Source organism: Salvelinus namaycush, chromosome 37, assembly GCF_016432855.1.
Source record: "Salvelinus namaycush isolate Seneca chromosome 37, SaNama_1.0, whole genome shotgun sequence".
Classification (NCBI taxonomy): domain Eukaryota; kingdom Metazoa; phylum Chordata; class Actinopteri; order Salmoniformes; family Salmonidae; genus Salvelinus; species Salvelinus namaycush.
Window position 1 is genome coordinate 10,560,109 of NC_052343.1, and position 11,760 is coordinate 10,571,868.

General features: G+C 40.3%; 1 protein-coding gene across 1 annotated transcript; it reads left to right on the forward strand.

Moving 5' to 3' along the window:
* The first annotated feature begins 2,566 nt into the window (after positions 1-2,566).
* Positions 2,567-11,557, forward strand: LOC120031700 (homeobox protein MOX-2-like). Its single transcript, XM_038977499.1, has 3 exons — positions 2,567-3,113; positions 8,249-8,421; positions 10,964-11,557. Exons 1-3 carry the CDS (start codon positions 2,567-2,569, stop codon positions 11,180-11,182), a joined length of 939 nt encoding a protein of 312 aa, XP_038833427.1. The 3' UTR covers positions 11,183-11,557.
* Positions 11,558-11,760: the final 203 nt, after the last annotated feature.

Here is an 11,760-nt window from a genome sequence, read left to right on the forward strand (position 1 = left end):
CTATTATAGAAAAGCTAATGTTTATATATATATACATACAGTACCAGTCAAAAGTTTGGACACACAACACCAATAACACCTACTCATTCAAGGGTTTTTCTTTTATTTTTACCATTTTCAACATTGTAGAGCAATAGTGAAGACATCAAAACTAGGAAATAACACATAACACCAAAAAAGTGTTAAACAAATCAAAATATATTTTATATTTGAGATTGTTCCAAGTAGTCACCCTTTGCCTTGATGACAGCTTTGCATTCTCTCAACCAGCTTCATGAGATAGTTACCTGGAATACTTTTCCAACAGTCTTGAAAGAGTTCGCACATATGCTGAGCACTTGTTGACTGCTTTTACTCTGCGGTCCAACTCATCCCAAACCATCTCAATTGGGTTGAGGTCGGGTGATTGTGGAGGCCAGGTCATCTGATGCAGCACTCCGTCACTCTCCTTCTTGGTCAAATAGCTTGTACACAGCATGGAGGTGTGGTTTGGGTCATTGTCCTGTTGAAAAACAAATTAGACTCCCACTAAGTGCAAACCAGATGGGATGGCGTAACACTGCAGAATGTTGTGGTAGCCATGCTGGTTAAGTGTGCCTTGAATTCTAAATAAATCACCGACAGTGTCCCCAGAAAAGCACCTCCACACATCACACCTCCTCCTCCATGCTTCACAGTCCGAAACACACATGCGGAGATCATCCGTTCATCTACTCATCAGACCAAAGGACAGATTTCCACCGGTCTAATGTCCATTGCTCGTGTTTCTTCGCCCAAGCAATTCTCTTCTTATTATTGGTGTCCTTTAGTAGTGATTTCTTCAGAGCAATTAGACCATGAAGGCCTGAATCATGCAGTATCCTCTGAACAGTTGATGTTGAGATGTGTCTGTTACTTGAACTCTGTGAAGCATTTATTTGGTCTGCAATTTCTGTGGCTGGTAACTCTAATGAACTTATCCTTTGCCTCAGAGGTAACTCTGGGTCTTCCTTTCCTGTGGCGGTCCTCATGAGAGCCAGTTTCATCATAGCGCTTGATGATTTTTGAGACTGCACTTGAAAAAACTTTCAAAGTTCTTGAAATGTTCTAGATTGACTGACCTTGTCTTAAAGTAATGATGGACTGTGGTTTCTCTTTGCTTATTTGAGCTGTTCTTGCCATAATATGGACTTGGTCTTTTACCAAATAGGGCTATATTCTGTATACCACCCCTACCTTGTCACAACACAACTGATTGGCTCAAAAATGTACTTTCAACAAGACACACCTGTTAATTGAAATGCTTTCCAGGGGACTTCCTCATGAAGCTGGCATCAAGGCAAAGGTTGGCTACTTTGAAGAACCTCAAATATAAAGTATATTTTGATTTGTTTAACAGTTTTTTGGTTACTACTTGATTCCATGTGTTATTTCATTGTTTTTTTTTCTCTCAAATCTAAAATATATTTAGATTTGTTTAACAGTTTTTTGGTTAATACTTGATTCCATATGTGTTATTTCATTGTTTTTTTTCTCAAAAATAAAATATATTTAGATTTGTTTAACACTTTTTTGGTTACTACATGATTCCATATGTGTTATTTCATAGTTTTGATGTCTTAAGTATTATTCTACAATGTAGAAAATAGTAAAAATAAAGAAAAACCCTTGGATGAGTAGGTGTGTCCAAACTTCTGACTGGTACTGTATACCATATATATGTATATTCTGTGGTAAAACGTTTTTAAGGTGTATACCAACTACGCATACAGAGGTATACTAGAATGAGATGGCTTTGCAAAGGAAACAAAGCAACACGTGCTTCAACATAACTAACCTCACAACGATATCAACAAAGGTAAGACAATACATAACGAGCTATCCCTTGACACCAACACCCTATCTCATGTCTGTTCACATTTTTACATCCCATCTCGTATGAAATGGTACAACCCTATCACATAACACCATCATCATCTTAAACATTATGGACTATATTCTAAGAAGAAAGGGGCCACCAGGAGTCAGATAGCGAAAGTCGAAAAATAAATGGCCTTCTTTCCCGAGACACCAGTCATTTTAATAGTGCTGATTTATTGTGCCGTGCTTTTTGGAGGGCGATCATATGCATGTGGTCAGTGTACGCAGTCTGTGACCCAGCCTCCCTCTCACGTTACAGCCTATTTATAACGTTCCCTCTGCCGGCTCCCCTCGTACTGCAGTTCTTTGGAACCACCTTTCCCTCCACTCCACAGGTCTCCAGTCTCCTCTCTCTCCTGTCATCTGAGAATCTCTCCGGCAGCTTATCTAGGGTTCACTGTTTATCCTGCGCAGCCTGGCAACTGTCTGCATGCCCAGGATTATTACTGGAGCCCCCTTTCAACACACACACGGACATACACACAACTTTTTTATCGAACTCTTATCAAGGAGACAAATTTGGGGTGAGCTAAGAAAAGAGCACAAGTTGTGGATTTTGGATATTCTGTGTTTTGTTTGACCCCTTTTTTAGTTGGCTTACTTTTTTGTTACCTTTCATTTTTTGTCCCCCTCCTTATCTTTCTGGAGGGCTGTGTGTTTGCATGCGATGGATCACACGCTCTTTGGCTGCCTCCGCAGCCCCCATGCCACTGTGCAGGCCCTGCACCCTGCCTTCACCCAGTCTCCGCTGACTCTCCACGGACGCACGGATCACGTCTCCTACCCTGACCTGGCCTCTTCCACCGCCACCTCCTCCCCTTCGGCCTGCATCATCTCTGGCTATCCCGGTGATGAGGGCCTGTTCGGCGGGCATCACCACCATCACCGTGGGCATCACCCGGCACAGCAACAGCAGCATCACCCGCCTCAGCACCAGGCCGGCTGGCACATTCCACAGATGCCCTCTCCTGGCAATGCGAGCTCCCGGCACAATCTCTGCCACCCCCACCCCCACTCTCACTCGGCCCAGGACAGTGCCCTCGCACCCCCAGACCTAGGCACCCCTGGCAGGAACAGTCTCTGTGCCAGCACCCCCAACCTGGGCAGCAGCACCCCCACGGGGGCCAACTGTGTGCCTGCAGACTTTGGAAGACAGACACTGTCACCTGCTGAGGCAGAGAAGAGAAATGGCAAGAGGAAAAGTGACAGCTCAGGTAAGACGAGAGGAAAGATCGACTTTTGGGTTGACATTTATTTTTATTTGTCTTTTTTCTTCCTTATTTTGTGAGCTGCATGTAAAAATGGGTTGAGTATAATGTTGCACAACTTAAGTGGGAAACTAAAGCTACATATCTTTATCTTATTCATAAATTGTCATACAGTTGAAATACTAAACATTATTTAATACACTTGTAGAGCATTTATTCAAGATGGGTATAACTTAACTGTACCTTAATGGTGTGGTTTCAAGAACGCCATAATCACTCAGACTTCTAAGGCTTTCCATGGAGATTGATTGAGGGAAGTTCATGTTTCACTGATAGAAAATGTGGTATAATATTGTCTGAAGAGAGGTTTGTAGATGTTGGCTGACATGAACAGGGGCAATTACAGTATGTTGACTAAAGAGGAGAGCAGGCCAGACGATAACTCTGTGTTGGGCATTAGACTTCTGGCATGTTTTGGTCTAAATCCCATCTGTTTCATTTCAACACATTTTAGGGGGCAGAAAATGAGGCTCACTGTAAAATATTAATGTAATGGATTGTAAAAGACTACACCAGTGCTTCGAATGACACTAAACACCCAAGAAGATTTAGGCTTTTCTTACTGTGGAGTGCGCTTAGTTCCAGGATTATTGTTGATGCAGTAATTTTTATAAATTGCACTGACTAAAAGAGACTGGGAAGTTGAATCAATAAATATATTCAATTGAACAATTTGAGTTACAGTAGCATTATGTAAACCATTTGATATACAGTTTAATAGATTTGTTGCAATGTTAATAGTCTTTAAATAAAATATTTTATAAAAAAAACTTAACCTTCAAACCTCCAGAGAAACATACTCTCTATTTTCTACCAGTTTATTCAATGGTCCTAAAAAATGTATGAACTATCAACCAACCTTACACATTTTTACTGCTAATGTTTTCGTGCTCCGCTACTAAACATTTAAAATGAAGATGACTTTGTCAGTCACTATTGAGCAGTTATTAATATGCAACGTAAAAAAAGGTTTTGCCAGCATTACAAGAACACGTGCAATTATGGTCTAATTGCATTGATAAGGTTTGGAATAATGAGTTACTTACCTCAAGTACCTTTTATACACAGCAAGTGTAGAAATATCGACAAAATATAAGCAATACAAATATGGTAATTTATTACATTAAGTTAACTGGAACATGCATTTCTACATTATTTCATAGCCTAACAGTGCCTTTATAACTCTGAATATACCAGTATCTCTTTAATATATCAACTTTTTACTATTCAACCTTTCTAATCGATATTAAGCACTTTGTAAGTGTTAAAGTGTTTTTTAAAGGAAAGATTTTGTTGTCAACATATTAGTAGGGACTGATCAGTTTTCCATGGAAAGTGTATCCGTCGTTGTACCGGGTCACTGGAATGTCATCCTGCAGCACTGGGCCTAGACCTCTGTCTGTTTAAACACCCTCAGTGTGGGTCACCTGGCTGTGGTTCTGTACACACCACTTGAACACTTGGTTGATATTTTCCCTATGTGGTTAGTGCCCTGTTTCGCTTAACTCACACAGGATTACTGTTGGCCACTTCAGTCATGGATCCCTTCTTCGGACACATGACTCATTCTAACAGATGATGAAACATTTTCACAAAATCACAGGGACTTTAACTGCTTAAGTGTGCAATTAAATGTGTATTCTTTCTGTTTGAAATGAATGGGCAGCATAGAGACCAACGGCATATAAAATAGGTTTCTTTATAATTGTACAGAGGCTTATAACAATCCTATTTAAAAAAAGTAGTTACCAAAATAAGGACTCATGGTATTTGGATGTAGAGGAATATCAAAAAGATGCATAGAAATGATTAACACAACTGACTTATAGAATTGTTCAGACGTTGGGAATGTTATTTTGTATTATTATGCAAATCATTGTACGAGTAGCAGCACCACGCTGAAATTGCCAGAGAAACGACAGAAAGTTACTAAGCTAAGAGAGCGCAACTTCGAAGGCAGTCAATACTATTTATAATACTGCTCTTGTTTTGACCATACTAACCTCTCATATATTCACACATTTAGAACTACATCCTCTATTTCCTGTTCTCCTTGGTCAAATCATTTGGAAACTAACACTTGGCCACCAAGCTCCATTTCAATTCCCTAGTTCCAATGGTTATTGCAGCCTCATTACGTGGGCCTTGCATTCTCTTCACGCTAATACCAATCATGCTGATTATTGAGCGTAGTTAGCTTATCCAATCAGCTGTCCAAATAGCACCGTGTTGCCAATTCGATGAGATAGCCCTGATTTGGTTTCACCATCTGGATTGAAACCTGAGTAAAATCCGCCTGTGAAACTTTACATTGGATACGAAAACAATAATAAAACACTTGAAACCAGATTTCCATGCAAAACATTCTCCTGGTCAAGAAATACAAATCATTTAGTGTGATTTTTTTCCTGAAGGTGGCCTGCAGGGTATACACTGTCACATGACGAGTGGTCCGGCTGGTATTTGGGTGTCTGGTTTCTGTGAAACCTGCTAATTTTAAGGGTCCCACCTGGAGGGAATATGGCCGTGCCGTTTAGTGTAACCTGGGCTGGCCTCTTGGGGTATACTGGAGCTCTGAGTGAGCTAGGGGTCAACCTGGCAGATTTGAAAGTTTGGGAACACTTTAGCCTGCAGGTATAGTGCTTTATGCATTATGTTATGCACATGTACATAATGTCTTACAAAAAGGATTATAATGTTCTATATCACTATGGCTTTTACTATATCACTATGGTTTTTACTGACTCAAAAATTGCTGTTTTTTAGTCAGGATCATTATATAATTATGCGACATTGGTAGGGGGTCATCATACATGCTCATGTCAAGTCTCCTACTGTTTATTATAGCTGAATTATAATGCAGTATACATGTAGGCTTTAAGTAAAGTGTAACCAAAACTTATTTGGAAAGTGTTAATAGATTTTAAACATGAAGTAATAGTAATTGCTTGAATCCTATTTTGTTATAGTGGAGTGTATTTTTGAGTGCTGCTGTAGCAAGTGATGCTCAGGGACTAACTCAGGCATGGCTTTGCCATTTTCGTTATTGACGCTGAGGTTATTTTGGTAGAACTAGCATTACAATATTCTACGTCACAATGAAATTGTGTTTGCCCTAGATAAGAATCCTCAACAAAATCTACAAAATGATTGGCCAATGAACTGAAAATGTCACACCGAAAGGAGTGAAAAGTGTAATCATTTCATTTTTGCAGTCCCTCTGTCAGAAACGTCGGCATGGACACCAACACTATTTTTGAAAGGGTTCCCTGATCTGGCTTCAGACCATTTGGGAGCCCTAAAACTACCCAGTGTCTGGGCTCTGTATTTTCCTCCCATTATTCCCTTTTGTGTGGAGAGATGAAAGTTCCAGCAAGGACCTAATTGCTGTGGTGTAGTGGCTGTGTCGTAAAACCTTGGGACTCTTTTTAAATCGGCTTTGCGCTGGTCTCCAGCAGCTGGCCATGTTATTCTTTATTCTTACACAATGTCTGTGTTTACCAGAGAGTAAATACATCTAAGAGGTATGTTTGAATGAGGCCTGCTCTCTGGCACACCGACAGTTGGCCAACCTTGGTGAAATTACAGACATGTTGAGACATTTTCTATTCACCATACAATGATGCACAGAATTTCAGCTACTTTAGCACACAAGGAAAGTCTTATAATTTATGTGGGAATAACTGGATTATATATTTGCAGTGTATTCCTGTCATGGATGCCAGTTACGCACTATGACATATCACCATGTGCTTGGAATTTTCCTTTCCCTTTTCCCACAATATCAATGATGAATGGCTTTTTGCAAACAAAAGTTGTATAATTTCCCATTCTTCTATTTTTTCTATGAGGCAAAAAGAAGAGTAAGAAGAGTAAGAGAAAGAAAGCTTTTTTCTGTGAGAAAATATTTTGAAAGAGACACTTTTTCAGTAAGAACTTCTCGGAGTGTCTCCTGTGACGTGGCGAAGTGGTGTGCCTGGCCTGGCCCTGGCCTGTAAACTCCCAGCCTATTTACAGTTTGGATTTGGGACCGCCTGTTGGGATTAACACAGACTGCAGAACAGAACCGCAGATGAATTAGCATGCAATCGCTGTTGCCTTGAAGTGCAATGTGCAGCTGAAGCATATCCAAACGGACCAACCACAAAGTCTGGTCACAATAGGAACGTTTGGGAACCGAATTAGCAAAACATGTTCCTTCTGAGAAACAGTGAAAAATAAAAATTTAACAATATCTTCTCCTGAGGTTTAAACAAAATGGGAATGACAAGTAGATTTTTAATCCACATTGGTTGAACAAATAAATCCTTTAAGTCTCAATAAAACAATTTTCTCCCATCACTCCAGTTAATCACCAGGTGGTAGATTTGCATATCGTTGCAAAAAAAGGTACCTGCATTGCTTCATGTTTATCTGGGGAATCGTAACAGTTTGTCCTTATGTGTATGATGTCATAATCATAATCATAGGTCAAAACCAGACTGACATACGTTCTACTCTCCCTATAGTCCATCTCATAGTCTAGCCATTCCCAGTAAATTAAAAAGTTTGACAATATTGTTCAAAATTAAACAACACCAAATCTAAACGAGAGATTTGAAAAATACTCCTTTGCAAATTGTTGTGAGTTGGCAGCTTGTTAGTCATAAAGAGGAGACGCTTATAAAATGGAGGTAAATAAACTGAGGAAATATATTTTCACACATCCTGCAGAGCTGTTTCGTTCCATATTAAAACTACGAGGGTAGCAGCCGATTCCATTAACAGTAAGACAAATGAACTCCACATTCGAAAGAGTAGGAGCCAGCCCACTGTGTGTGAGAGCACAGCTGCCAGAAACAGGCACATGTGTAGACGCTTCTGGGTCCTCCCAGCCACTTACAGTGTGCATAAACAATGCCGCAACAATAAAAGGTGATTGGCAGCTCCCATTGTTTCTCACACCTGACTCCTTCCCTCCTCTGCCTGTATTTGTGTCTCTGGCTTGCACCTGCCATATAGTACTCATTTTATCATTATTTTCTTTGAGTATAAATCTCCCTGACTGGATAGAAAAAAATGAGTGCCGTGTTTGATTTCAGAGTCCCAAGACGGGAATTACAAGTCAGATGTGAGCAGCAAACCCAGGAAGGAGCGGACGGCGTTCACCAAGGAGCAAATCCGTGAGCTGGAGGCCGAGTTCGCCCATCACAACTATCTGACGAGACTGAGGCGCTATGAGATAGCAGTCAACCTCGATCTCACAGAGAGACAAGTATGTAATGTCACCACTCTAACCTCATTCTCCCACTTATCCTTTTGGGTTCAAACATATTGACCGCATAATGCATTAATGCCGGGTGGTGGGAAAAGACTGCCTCAGTCAGACCATACAGAGGTTTTCGGAACAACAGTGTTTCCCTAACTTTAGAACTTCTGGTTTGTGTGCTGTTGTGCTCCAGCTGTGACTGTGAAGAGGGACTATCATATTCCAGATATTTGGGTCTATTCTTTCAGTCAGTCTACAGTCACGTAATGGAGACAGGCACAAAAGCAGGAGGTGCTGTCTAGCAAGTCACTTCCTGTTTCCCCCAGCTAGGACAAATTAGTCTCAGAGCGTAGGCAGAGGGGCCGCTGTAAACACAGTCACATGAAATAAATAAATGAAGACAAATTGCGGGGAAGGAAACATCGTACATTGTTCTGTAACACCTATTTGGGGTGTCAGAGAGAAGCGATATGTCACATGTGGCATACATCTGGCTGTAGGTACCGTAGTTTGTTATATACAGTAGGGATTAAATGGATAGAACAGACTGGTTCCTGACAGTATATGTTTCTTACGTAACATCGGAGACTCAAAACCTTAAACCTTAAGTTTTCGATTTTCGACAAAGTGCTTCAATGTAATACCCAAATAAACTAAGATAAAAAATATTATGCCTACCATCTAAACATTCATGTAACATTAAATAATGGCCACACTTTACATTACATCACCCTTACCACAGTGAATACCATTGGGTTATTCCATGAAGTAATTATGTAATTACCCCATAACAGCCTAGTAATTATGTACAGTTTTGGAGTACTTATATTGCGCTTAGAACATTCAATATTTTTCTGATGTCAATTTCAAATTCATAACCAACTCTTAGAGAACCTGTTATTCCAGAGATTCAACATGATCCCTAAAGCATAACATGACTCGGACAGGCCTGTGTCTTACCTTCAGTAACATGGAAACGAATTTCTTGTAACAAATATGACTGCAAAACAACCCATACAAACCAATCATAATAATAACATTATAAGTAATTGAGTCATTAGCCAACTGATGATAGCATTAGTAGAAATAACATGTACTGTACAGTAGCCATGTGACAACAAACTCGGTGACATGTGCCTTGCCTTACTGCACTATCAATAACAGGAGTGAAAAGTGCAAGCTTGCAGATGTATTTTAAGGACGATCCACTTACAGTAATGACAGTAGGAAATCTGGGTGGCCAGGGTTGGAACTATACCCGTCAACCTGATATGGATTTTATAACTATGAAACTCAATGGGACTGGACTCATTGACACAATGACAAATGGGAAATTGGTCGCTGAACTAAAAATACCTTGATAGGTTATATATCACAAACATGTACAGTACCAGTCAAAAGTTTGGACACACCTACTCATTCAAGGGTTTTTCTTTATGTTTACTATTTTCTACATTGTAGAATAATAGTGAAGACATCAAAACTATGAAATAACACATGTGCAATCATGTAGTAACCAAAAAAGTGTTAAACAAATCTAAACATATTTTATATTTTAGATTCGTCAAAGTAGCCACCCTTTGCCTTGATGACAGCTTTGCACACTCTTGGCATTCTCTCAACCAGCTTCACCTGGAATTATTTTCAAATAGTCTTGAAGGAGTTCCCACATATGCTGAGCATTTGTTGGCTACTTTTCCTTCACTCTGCAGTCCAACTCATTAGTATTATTCTACTAATTTGAAAATAGTAAAAATAAATAAAAACCCTTGAATAAGTATGTGTGTCCAAACTTTTGACTGGTACTGTATATTAGGTAACATAGCAACAAAATAGCAACAAAATGCATGCAACCCCATTGAGCTATAGGCTGTATTCAGGTGGCAAAGGCTTTGAAGGCAAGCTTGTGCAGGTGTGCCACAGCTCACACGTGCCCTTCTGATGTGCTATCATATGGGCCGAAAAAATATCCATCACCACCACTGATGTGATCGTCAGCATGGCATGTATCGCTGAAGGTTTAAGACAAACGTGTGTAAAATCAAGTGACTTCCTGCCCATGTGACCCAGCTAGGCCCCACAGCATGACACCCACCAAAATAAACCATCCAAACGTAAGGAGAGAAAGAGAGACTCATCCAGAACCCAGTCAGTGTTGACTTTCACGTCTACTCGGACCCGATCCGCTACGTAAACCTTTTTAAGCAACAACCTAATCATCATTTTGGGAGACTTAAATACTGGAGGAGTTGTCGAGTCAGGGAAAAGAGGAAGCAGCGTCTTGATGCCAGGGAATGTGACAGTACATCAGCACATTATCACTGCTAGAGTATAGAAATAGCTGCCAAACCTTTACAGCAGCGCCTGTATCAAGTGTCAGGCTTACCATTTGATCAATATCCAGGTCTTTTAATAGTCTTTTAATAGGACTCTACTCAGTATTCGTAACAGTCTCCAGCTATGCAAAATGTACCCCCCCCCCCCCCCCCCTACCATTTTGCTGTTCTTTTTAGAATAACTCAACTTGTCTTTTGTGGTTGTTCCACAGGTAAAGGTGTGGTTCCAGAACAGGAGGATGAAGTGGAAACGAGTAAAAGGAGGTCAACAGGGGGCTGTAGCGAGGGAAAAGGAACCGGTGAACGTGAAAAAGGGGACATTGCTGCCATCCGAATTCTCCAGCTTAGCGGCTCTTCATCACTCCACAGACTCCCTGGCCAATGAGGACAGTCACGAAAGCGACCAGAGTTCTGAGCATGCTCACTTATGATGCACAGCAGCAGGCCACTCCTACGCAAAGTGGGTTCATCCTCACATCTCAGGAACGTCCTTAAAAGGACATGTTATCTGGTCGTCGTTAGCAAAGTTCAACGATGCTAAATAAATGTGTACAAATGTACAAAGAAATGACGTGTGTTACTTGATCTAAGAAGATACATGTTAGGACGTTGGTTAAACCAAACTAAGATCACCAATACGTTTCAAGAACTGCGAACCCAACGCAGGAATATGAGATATTGCAAAAGGTCAATGCACATTAAGCATACGTTACGAACGTGCCTCCACTCAACACTGCTCTTGGAAGCAGAAAATATTCTTTGAATATTAGGACAGATTCAGAATTGGCCGAATTGTTATGAACATTCCATGTTGTGTGTCTTACATTGAAAAAGGGGCAAGTTCATGCTTTTGATTTGCACTGTTGAACACTTGCCTCAATTGGTTTCCACTGTATGTCATAAAAATTGCGATGTAATCGAATTATTATCAAGTGTGCAGGAGAATCAAATTTGCTCAGCTAATATACAGTATACTCTGAACTTAATTATCTGTAATTTTCTTACCTTC

What these genes read in the sequence shown, in the direction of transcription:
- LOC120031700 (XM_038977499.1), top strand. Translation starts at nt 2,567, where the DNA reads ATGGATCACACGCTCTTTGGCTGCCTCCGCAGCCCCCATGCCACTGTG. An exon ending in GAGGAAAAGTGACAGCTCAG is followed by an intron (nt 3,114 to 8,248) that starts GTAAGACGAGAG and finishes GTTTGATTTCAG; the next exon opens with AGTCCCAAGACGGGAATTAC. An exon ending in TCGATCTCACAGAGAGACAA is followed by an intron (nt 8,422 to 10,963) that starts GTATGTAATGTC and finishes GTTGTTCCACAG; the next exon opens with GTAAAGGTGTGGTTCCAGAA.